Source organism: Capricornis sumatraensis, chromosome 20 (genome assembly GCF_032405125.1).
Source record: "Capricornis sumatraensis isolate serow.1 chromosome 20, serow.2, whole genome shotgun sequence".
Lineage (NCBI taxonomy): Eukaryota > Metazoa > Chordata > Mammalia > Artiodactyla > Bovidae > Capricornis > Capricornis sumatraensis.
In genome coordinates this window covers 67,333,535-67,343,875 of record NC_091088.1, presented here as the reverse complement: position 1 = coordinate 67,343,875, position 10,341 = coordinate 67,333,535, and the positions used below count along the sequence as shown (strand labels likewise).

General features: G+C 61.3%; 2 protein-coding genes across 3 annotated transcripts; one reads left to right on the top strand and one right to left on the bottom strand.

The window, feature by feature from the left end:
* Positions 1-470: 470 nt before the first annotated feature.
* FIZ1 (FLT3 interacting zinc finger 1) lies at positions 471-4,701 on the bottom strand. The gene is made up of 2 exons (XM_068992645.1): positions 4,385-4,701; positions 471-2,677 (listed from the first exon to the last, which is right to left on the bottom strand). Exons 1-2 carry the CDS (start codon positions 4,694-4,696, stop codon positions 1,502-1,504), a joined length of 1,488 nt encoding a protein of 495 aa, XP_068848746.1. The 5' UTR covers positions 4,697-4,701; the 3' UTR covers positions 471-1,501.
* A 2,056-nt stretch (positions 4,702-6,757) lies between these two features.
* On the top strand, positions 6,758-9,994 carry ZNF524 (zinc finger protein 524). Of its 2 annotated transcripts, none has more exons than XM_068992918.1 (2): positions 6,758-6,993; positions 9,021-9,994. In XM_068992918.1, exon 2 carries the CDS (start codon positions 9,060-9,062, stop codon positions 9,855-9,857), a length of 798 nt encoding a protein of 265 aa, XP_068849019.1. In that variant the 5' UTR covers positions 6,758-6,993; positions 9,021-9,059; the 3' UTR covers positions 9,858-9,994. The 2 variants fall into 2 exon arrangements, with proteins under 2 accessions (XP_068849019.1, XP_068849018.1); XM_068992917.1 differs by lacking the exon at positions 6,758-6,993 and adding an exon at positions 7,262-7,351.
* The last annotated feature ends 347 nt before the right edge of the window (positions 9,995-10,341 follow it).

Sequence of the window (10,341 nt, the reverse complement as noted above, 5' to 3'; positions counted from 1 at the left end):
GGCCTTTAGGTGTTTAGGGGGCGTGTCCTGTGGGATTGAGGGTTTCTAAAGCGTGTGTCTGGTCCCAGGGGGCATGTCCGTCCGTTGGGGGTGGATTTTGCTTTCAGAGGCAGGGTTCCACTCGGATGAGATCTAGACCATCCCTGACATTAAAAGGGTCATACACTGAGACTTCCCTGGCAGTCCAGTGGTTAAGCCTCCACGCGCCCAGTGTAGGGGACACGGGTTCGATCCCTGATGGGAAAAATTAAGATTCTCACATGCCACGAGGTGGTAGGCAGTCTCTGAGGGATTGGAGGACTCGAAATGTCTCCGGCGAAAGGAAAGCTCTGTCTTTGTCTGTCTCCCTGCCGTAACTCAGGGAGGGAGAAGCCCCCACGTCCCTAAAAACCAAGGATCAGGACATGAGACGGGAGCAGCTGAAAGGACAGCGTTTATTGGGGTCCAGGAGGAGCTGGGGAGTGGGGCGAGGGGGCGAGGTCAAGGCTCACAGGGGACACTTCCCCAGCCAAACCCCCCTTCCCCTTGGCGCTGGGAAGAACACGGAGACAAACTGACGGAGATGGAAAGACTGACAGGTGCTACAGCAGAGCGAGAGGGGCACCCCGGTGAACCCCACGCCCCACTCTTGAGCTCACAGAGCGGGGGATGACGCGGACCGGCCCCCACGCTGGAGGAAGAGGGGAATGTCTGCCCTATTCGCCTTAAGGAGTGGGGTGCAGGCCGCAACCCGCACCCGCCCATTCCAGCGGACAGGGGGTGGGGTCTACCTGCATCCCGATCAGTCCATCCTACAGGGGGCGGGGGGTATCGGATTCTGAACCAGCCTATTCTAAGTTTTGAGGGGCGGGAAAGATCATTAGGGTCCATCCATTCCGTAGTAGGGGAGCGAGACCGGGCAACTACCCTGGTCCTCTTTCCACACAGGGTATAAGTGACAGGGGAGGAGGCAGATTCCGGCTATATCTGTTATCTGGGGGCACCAGTGATTCCTGGTGGGTAGCATTTGCGGGGGGATCCAGGGAAATCCGGGGACATGGTTCCCCCCATACTCCAGATCTAGGTGGTTGGAATGATGGCTCTTAGGAAGAGGGGCAGTCTTCCCTGGGGTGGGGAAGGGGGTGCCCGTCTTTTATTATTAGGGCCCCCAAGAGGAGAAGGACTTGTGGAGACCCCTTTGTCATCCCCAGGTCCCCACATCTTAGAGGCCGATTGACTTGGGGGTGCTCAGCACGTGATCCAGGGGCCTCGAGGTGAGGAGTCTCTCCATAGATCCGGGACCCTCGAGGTTAGTCTTGCCGCCCACCAGCTGAGGGGCCCGTGCAGGCGCTGGGTGGTCCCCTGTCCTCCAGCCAGGGTCCCCTCTTCCCCGGGCCCGTGCCTGGCTCTGGAGGGCCAGTGGGGAGCCTCCCTCGTGGTCCCTAGGTTCCCGGGGCCCGGGGCCTGAGTCCAGCCCGCCGGGGAGGGGAGGTCGGATGGCGGGGCGCACGGCCCGGCCGCGTCAGTCCATGCCCCGGTGCAGTTTCAGGTGTCTGGAGAGGTTGCTGAGCGTGATGAAGCCTTTGCCGCAGACATGGCAGGGGAAGGGCCTCTCGGCGCCGTGCAGCAGCCGGTGGCGCTTGAGGTAGCACTCGTGACGGAAGAACTTGCCGCACTCCAGGCATGGGAACGGCTTCTCGCCCGTGTGCACCAGCACATGCCGCTCCAGGTCGCGCGGCGAGCGGAACAGCTTCTCGCACTCTGAGCAGCCGAAGATCTTCTTGCCGCGGCCCGAGGCAGACGCGGGCTCCCCGGACGGGGACTCCCCCTCGCGGGTGGGCGCTGCCGCCGCCTCCGCGCCGCCCGCGCCCGCGCCCTCGCCGTGGCTGGCGCGCCGGTGCTCCTCCAGGGCCGCCAGCGCCGCGTACAGCGCCCCGCAGTGGCCGCAGCCGTAGGCCGCGGGGCCCGAGTGCGCCTCCAGGTGGCTGGCCAGCGCCGCCGCCGACGCGAAGAAGGTCCCGCAGTCGCACTGGTACAGCGTGTCTTCCGACGGCTCCGCGGGCGCCTCGCCGCCGCCCTCGGGGAGCAGCACCCCCAGCTCAGGCACGCCGCCCCCGGCGCGGCCCAGGAGCAGCCCGCCGTCCCAGGCTGGCTGAGCCTCGCCGCCCTCGCCTGCGGCCCCGGGGGCCCAGGCCTGCGCCGGGGGCGCGCCGGGGCCCTGCAGATCGTGGGTCAGCTTGTGCCGCTCCAGCAGCGCGGGCGCGTTGAAGTCGCGCTCGCAGCGCGGGCACTTGAAGGGCTTCACGTCGGTGTGCGCCGCCCAATGGGCCGCCAGCTCACGGCCCTGGTCGAAGCGCCGCGCGCACGCGCCGCAAGCGAACGGGGGCAGGGAGGCCGCCGCTGCGGCCGCCGCGGCCTCGGCCAGCCCCCAGCCCCCAGCGCCGGCGCCTGCCCCCTCTGGACCCTCGCCGCTGGCGCCGGCCCCGCCCGCCCCCGCGCCCCCGCACACCGAGCAGGGCCCCACGTTGCAGCAGACGGAGCAGGGCGCGCTCAGGGCGGGCAGGCCTGGGCCGGGCTGCAGCGGGGACGGGAGCGCCCCACGATGCTGGCGCTTGAGGTGGCGGCCCAGGCTGGAGCGCGAGGAGAAGCGGAGCTCACAGACGAGGCAGCAGTACGGCTTCTCACCAGTGTGGACGACCTGCAAGGGCAGGAGGGAGAGCCCGGCGTCAGGGCTGAGAGTCTGGCCCCGGGGACAGAGTCTTGGCCTCCCGGAGGGACGCGGGGGAAGCCTCCGGCCAGGTCCACCGGGCCAGGATCTAGCTGCGACCCTCTCCTCATTCTCTGCGTCCGGCCATTGTCCGCATTCTTTTGGTCCCTCCAGCCTCAGGACTGGCTGTTCCCTTTTCCTGTTATGCTGTTCCCATGGCGAATTCCTGCTCTTCCCTCAGGTCTCAGCCGGAGCATCACCTTGCCCTGACTTTCCTACCTTGTCTGGCAGCCACTGGACTGGAAGAAGCACAAGCTTCCCAGAATCAAGATTGCCGGGAGAAATATCAATAACCTCAGATATGCAGAGGACACCACCCTTATGGCAGAAAGTGAAGAGGAACTAAAAAGCCTCTTGATGAAAGTGAAAGAGGAGAGTGAAAAAGTTGGCTTAAAGCTCAACATTTAGAAAACGAAGATAATGGCATCCGGTCCCATCACTTCATGGGAAATAGATGGGGAAACAGTGTCAGACTTTATTTTGGGGGACTCCAAAATCACTGCAGATGGTGATTGCAGCCATGAAATTAAAAGACGCTTACTCCTTGGAAGAAAAGTTATGACCAACCTAGATAGTATATTCAAAAGCAGAGACATTACTTTGCCGACTAAGGTCCGTCTAGTCAAGGCTATGGCTTTTCCTGTGGTCATATATGGATGTGAGAGTTGGACTGTGAAGAAGGCTGAGTGCCGAAGAATCGATGCTTTTGAACTGTGGTGTTGGAGAAGACTCTTGAGGGTCCCTTGGACTGCAAGGAGATCCAACCAGTCCATTCTGAAGGAGATCAGCCCTGGGATTTCTTTGGAAGGAATGATGCTAAAGCTGAAGCTCCAGTACTTTGGCCACCTCATGTGAAGAGCTGACTCATTGGAAAAGACTCTGATGCTGGGAGGGATTGGGGGCAGGAGGAGAAGGGGACGACAGAGGATGAGATGGCTCGATGGCATCACGGACTCGATGGACGGGAGTCTGAGTGAACTCCGGGAGTTGGTGATCGACAGGGAGGCCTGGCGTGCTGCGATTCATGGGGTCACAAAGAGTCGGACACAACTGAGCGACTGAACGAACTGAACTGGTAGCCCAGAGCTTTCCCCCTTTCCTCCTTCATAGCAGATGGTTAATAGTGCTATTGCTGTTTTAACTTCCTTCCCCAAATCTCTCCCTTTCTAGATCACCCTCGCCTGTGAATTTGCTGTCTACCTGGCTATGGACCACTTTCAATGGAATGTAAGTTCTCCGGAGGCACGGACTTTATTGAGTTCATCCTGGTAGCCCCGGGGTTGGGAACTGGGAAATCAGTTGATAAATAATTGCTGAGTAAAGGAATTAAGTACATATACGGTAAATCTATCTTTAAAAACTGTACAGGAAGACGAACACAAACTTGCAGCTGCTGGCATGTGAGCAGAAGCACAGGACAGGGAAGGGCAAATTTACTGTGAATGTTTAGTTCCTGGGTTGGGTGGTGACTCAAAGAGAAACACCTCATGGTTTCACTGGTCAGGATGCTTCGATGGCGAGGGAGGGAGGAATTTTCTCAGGGGCCAGCTGTCTGCTATTGCCCACAGTGCGTCTCCGGGACTCCGAGGGCAAGTCCAGCACAGCGAGGCCAGCCTAGGGCCGGCCTGCAGGACTCACCTGGTGATGCAGCAGGCCGGTGGAGTCTCGGAACCCCTTGGGGCAGGCGGAGCAGCGGTAGGGTCGCTCGCCGGTGTGCGAGCGCAGGTGGTTGGCCAGGTTGAAGCTGTGCTTGAAGCCCTTGCCACAGCGCGGACACGCGTGGGGTTTGAGCGCAGTGTGCCGAGCGAAGTGGCGCCGCAGATCCGAGCGGTAGCGAAAGCTCTTGCCACACTCACTGCAGTGAAATGGGACGCGGGGGGCAGCAGCGGGCGGAGCCGGGGCCGGGGCCCGGGCGGGGAGCGGGGGCGCTGGCAGCGGCGCATCATCCATGGCGGCGCGGTGCAAGGGCAGTGGCGGGTGGGGGCTCTCTCTGGAGCAGGGAGACATGGAGGGGGGTGAGGGAGTCACCTCCCCATCAGCCTCCCCAATTAGGCTCCTTGGACTCAGATACCTGCCACTTGTCCCTAGAAATCCTGCCAATTACCTCCTAAGCCACGCCCATCTGTCAAAGGCTACGCCCACTGCTCTTAAAACCCCTCCCACTCTCCTTGGACCCCACCCCCACCCCCACCCCCACCACTCATTTGCCTATCTTCCCAATCACTTCTAAGCTGGACTCCCACCCTGTTCCAAGCCCCACCCACTGTGGTTAAGCCCCGCCCACTCGCTCTCAGGCCGCACCCACTCCTTCCAAAGTCTCCTTGTTCCTGAAGCCTGTTGTATTTCTGAAAGCCACCCCCTCTCTTCTTTGAAGATGAAAGTCATCTTCAGAGGAAGGCTGACATTCTTAGCCAATGAAAGAACAAAGATTTTGGGTTAAGGGCATATGAATCAACCTTCCAGGGTGACCATGACTATCCTTGAGAAAACCAACCGATTCTATTTCCATCCACAAAATAGGATACTAGGAGGACCTACCTCAGGAGGTGGTGAGGACTAAGCAAAATTGTGGCCACACGCGCCAAGTGCTTACTGACCGCACAGCAAAGACTCAACAGCTAAGCTGTTTTGATTAAATGATGTCTGCTAAATTCCTCCGAGCTTCCTCTTGAAGTCCCTATCCCTTCTCCAAGATCCACCTCCTAAATCCTGCTCACTTTTTCCTTAAGCTCAGGTTTTAGGTAAACCCCTTTCTTTCCAAGGCCCCATCAATCTCCCTCTCTTGCCACCTCAGCCATTCCTCTCTGACACCATCCCCATCTTCTCTTAAGTCATTTCACCTGCAGTTATAAAGACCTGCTATTTCCACTAAAGCGAAGCGAAGTCGCTCAGTCGTGTCCGACTCTTTGCGACCCCATGGACTGTAGCCCACCAGGCTCCTCCATCCATGGAATTTTTTAGGCAAGAGTACTGGAGTGGGTTGCTATTTCCTTCTCCAGGGGATCTTCCCGACCCGGGAATCGAACCCATGTCTCCCGCATTGCGAGCAGACGCTTTACCGTCTTAGCAACCAGAGAATCCCAATTTCCACCACGGACTTTCCACTAAAGACGCCCCCAAATTACACGCTGAAACCCCACCCCCCTCCACTATGCCCATCACTTTCTGAAAGCTTCATCCCTAGACAAACTCCACCCCTTCTCCTAGCTCCTCCCACCTCCACAATGAACCCTTTTCCCCACTCAGCCCCAGTAGGGACCCTTCAACCTAGGGCCCGCCTACCAGTCTCCCGGAGCCACTCCCCTTCGTAAAACCTCGCCCCTTGCCCAAACTCCTCCCACTTCGACCACAGTCCCGCCCACTCGCGAAGCCACGCCCACTCAGCCTCCTCGTAGCCATCGCTCCGCCCCGGCGCCGCTAAGCCCCGCCTCCTCCCCACCCAGTCGCCTGCGGGGCTGGCCCCCCTCCCCAGTCCGTTCGGGGACCCAGGCCCCGAGAGCCGGCCTTTTGTGCCCCTCCCCCCTGTCCCTGAGAGGTGCGGGCCGGGGAGCCCGGGGCAGTGGCAGGTCTGGCTAGGCCCGCGGCCCGGCGAGTCCACCTTGCTCGCTCGGAGCGGGGTTTCTGGAGCCCTGAGGCGGCCCCGGGAGGCCGGGAAAGTCAATCGGCTTTCCTCTTTAATTACTTACACCTCCCTCTGGGCGCCGACATTTTGGGCAGCGGGGGTAGCGTCACTTCCACCCGGGGGGCCCCTCGACTTCCGCCTCGGCTCCCTTCTCCCCCACACTCCCCCTTCCTCCCGCCTTCTTGGGTTCTCTCCTCCCCGCCGCCCTCCCTTCTCCCTCTTTCCCATCCCTTTCCCAGCTGCTGGAGGGTAGAGAAGCCAGGGCGGCGCCATCTTGGGTGAGGGCATGAGGAAGGGGCGGGGCTTAGGGCGGCCCTCGGCGCCATACAGACTAAGGGCAACAAGCTACGAGCGCGCGGCCTCATTCCGGCGTTGTCGACGCTGGTGGGTGTTAACAAAGATGAGGGCAGATTTGATTCCCTCGTCGCAGCCTCAGGCTTCTCCTGGGTAGGACGTCGAGTTGCTACAGGAAAAAACAGACATTGAAGTTCGCCGCCTGCGACAAAGACAGGAGGAAAGAGCGGGCTCCATCTTGTGCTTTAGTCTTCCAGTGGGCTTTGAAGCCCATCGGGCGCCATGTTAACTACGGGAACCCGCCGCCATTTTTCCGCTTCTCCTCCTTTTGGTACTTTTCTTTGATTGGGTCACCCGGCTGGGTCCTTTGTGGGAGGACGATATTTCTGTTTATAGGATGTGTTGGTGCGGTAATTTTTTCCCGCTCGGGGCCAGCGAGAGCGGCGGGTGCGCAGGAGCGGCCGGCCTACGGGGACGTGACCGGCCCTTAGGACCCAGCGCGTGCCCTTTGTTCCCCGCGGGCCGAGCCGGGCCGGGCGGGGGCGCCGAGGGCGGGGCGTCCACTCCGAGGGGTGGGGCCGCGCGCGCGCGGCCGGGAGGCAGGGTCCCCCTCTCCCCCACCCCTCCCGCACCCCGGCCTCGCGCCCCCGCGCGCGCACACTCGCGAGTCCAGGCGGCATGCAAATGAGGTACCCGAAAGGCGGGGGGCCCGGGTTGGGGGACGGGAGCGGGCTAGGGGAGGCCCGGGGCCGTGCGCGCCTGGAGCGCGCCCCCCACCTGCTCCGGCTCGCGCGACCGCCGAGGCGCGCGCGCCGACCTCGCGCCCCGCCGAGCCGGCCCGCCTGGCCGCGCGCGCGCAGACCCCCTTCCTGGCTCGGCCTAGCAGTCCGCGGCTCGGCGCCGCTCATTGGCCGCCGCCCCCGCAGGGCCCGCCCCGCGCGGTCGGGGCCGCCGGCCGAGCGCGCGCCTGCGCCTGGGGTGGAGGAGGGCGAGGGTCTAGGCCCTGTTCTAGAGACCCGGGTTCTGGCCTAGGCACCCCCCCCCCAACAGAGGGAGCCGTGTGGTCACGGAGAAGTGGCTGCCCTTCTGTGGGTCTCACTCTGGGTGCCTGCTCTAATGTGTTTCTCGCCCTTCACTTTAGTACACTCTAGTTCCCTTGTCCCAGGCCCTGGTGGTTTTGCTGATGGTAGATCGTTTGGTGCTTATTACAACCGGCAACCCTGCTATGTCCATTTTACCGAAGTGGGAACTCGCTCGTAGAGGCAAGGCCGCTTGCTAGTTAAACAGCAGAGTTGGATTCAAACGCAGGGCTAAGGGACCTCATGAGGTCCCTTGGGCCCATTTCTTATCACGCCCTGAGACACCGGGGTCCCTGAGATCAAGTCCTGACCCAGCAGCCGCTTACCAGCAGAGGGAGTTTGCAACTTGTGCCTTCGTTTTCCAAATTTGCAAAAAGGAGGTTATATACCTTTATTCAGAGGGTTGGTGTAAAGCTTAGTTACAAGCCATGATAAGAGCTAATACTGTCTAAGGACCTCTATGTATGAAAGTGTTACTCATTCAGTCCTGACTTTTGCGACCCCATGGACCGTTGCCCATCAGGCTCCTGGGTCCATGGGATTCTACAGGCAAAAACACTGGAGTGGGCTGCCATTCCCTTCTCCAGGGGATCTTCCCTACCCAGGGATGGCGCTCGGTTCCTCTGCATTGCAGGCGGATTCTTTACTGTCTGAGCCACCAGGGAAGCCCTTTGCGTACTGAGCACTTTGCCTATATTATCCTCATGGCACGTGTGTGCAAGTAGGTGCAAATACCCTGTTTTGCAAAGGCTTAGCTGCCGCTCAAACAGGTGAGCGCCTTGCCCAAGGCCACCACACAGAGAGTGAGTGACAGGCTCAGGAATCTGAGCTCCAGAGCTCTGATCAAACCTCTGGCTCCAGAGCCCAGGTTCTTAACAGCTCTGACATACATCCTCATCCACAACTCACCTCGTCAGGAAGAGAGATAAAACATTTCTGAGGCCTCGCTGGCTCTTCTCTGTTCTGAGGTTCAAATACTGGCCTGCACCCTCAGTTGGACTCTGTCCCCCCAGGAAGAGTTTTCTTTATTTTTGCTGGTTGACCCTGAATGTCTAGGAGGAGTTAGGTCTGGAGTTAGGAGCCCCCGCCTGTGGGGCTCAGGTGTTTAGCGATTGGTACAGAATTATCCTGCTATTTTACCCACTAGCTTGGCTTTAATTGCGCATTCAGCGGATGTCGGCCATGCCCTGGTCGACAGACTGGAACCCAGGAAGTTGTCTGGGGGACTAGGGCTATTCCAGACCACCCTGCATTGACAGCTGCCCCTCTCTCCTCTTAGCCCGGCTCTAGTGCCCAGACCCAAGCCCCCCACTGCTCAATGGACACCCCCAGCCCAGACCCGTGGCCTTCGCCTTTGCCTGAGGAAGAAGAGAAACCTCTGGCCTTACCTCCTCCTGTTCCCCGGGGCCGCCGAGGCCGAAGTCTTGGGGGGGCCACCTCCTCACACCGGACGCTCAAGGCCTCCCTCCCGCGCAAGCGGGGCCGCCCCGCCAAGTCAGAGCAGGAGCCCCCCCTGGCACAGGGGGTGAGCGCCCCGGTGGGCAGTGGCGATAGCAGTGACCTCCTGCTGATCGACGATCAGGGTGTGCCCTACACGGTCTCCGAAGGGTCAGTGGCCGGCGGGCCCGAGAGCTCCGGCCCCGGACCTAAGAAGGCCCCGCACTTCTGCCCGGTGTGCCTTCGGGCCTTCCCCTACCTCTCCGACCTGGAGCGTCACAGCATCTCACACTCAGAGCTGAAGCCGCACGAGTGCAAGGATTGCGGCAAGACCTTCAAGCGGTCCAGCCACCTGCGGCGGCACTGCAACATCCATGCGGGCCTGCGGCCCTTCCGCTGCCCGCTCTGCCCGCGCCGTTTCCGAGAGGCGGGCGAGCTGGCCCACCACCACCGCGTCCACTCCGGCGAGCGCCCCTACCAGTGCCCGGTGTGCCGGCTGCGCTTCATGGAGACCAACACCCTCCGGCGCCACGCCAAACGCAAGCACCCCGAGGCCATGGAGGCACCTCTGTGTCCTCCGGACCCAGAGCCTGAAGCGCAGTGGGACGACGACGGTATCCCGGCCACGGCAGGGGCCGATGACGACGAGGAAGAGCTGGAGGGGAAAGAGCTGGCCTGACCCACACCCCCGGCCACCGCTCCCTGGGCCAGGTTTAGAGCTGGGCGTGCCGCGGGTGCGGGGCCTGGGCAGCGAGGCCGGGACACCTTGTCTGGTGGTCTTCCCGTTGTGGGAGTGGGCTGAGGGTGCAGACCTCAACTTCTGGACCCTGCTGCCTTCTACCACCCTCCCCCGGACTGACAGGCCTGTGGAGGCAGGGACTGTGGAAATAAATCTCTGCCTACTGCCCACTGGTGTGCGTTCCCTCAGGGTCCCAGGGCTGGCCCCCTTCTCCCTTCCAGTGTCCTTCCGCCGCTGCACCACCCCAAGCCACGTGCTTCATTAGCTTGGCGCTAAAGAATGGGTTGGGAGAAGCCTCTGCCGCCGCTCCCATCTCCAGCGGACCCCAAAGCATTCCCCTTAAATGTCCACTCAAGTAAAACATAGAACCTTCCGTGCAAACGTGACCCCGAGTCCCCGTTCCCCGCGTCATTCTAACCAGATT

Bases quoted from the DNA above. Each gene is read 5' to 3' on its own strand.
- ZNF524 (XM_068992918.1), top strand. From the start codon at position 9,060: ATGGACACCCCCAGCCCAGACCCGTGGCCTTCGCCTTTGCCTGAGGAA.
- FIZ1 (XM_068992645.1), bottom strand. From the start codon at position 4,696: ATGGATGATGCGCCGCTGCCAGCGCCCCCGCTCCCCGCCCGGGCCCCG. The intron at 2,678-4,384 runs GTGAGTCCTGCA...CTGCCCTTGCAG, and splicing joins CCGGCCTGCTGCATCACCAG to GTCGTCCACACTGGTGAGAA.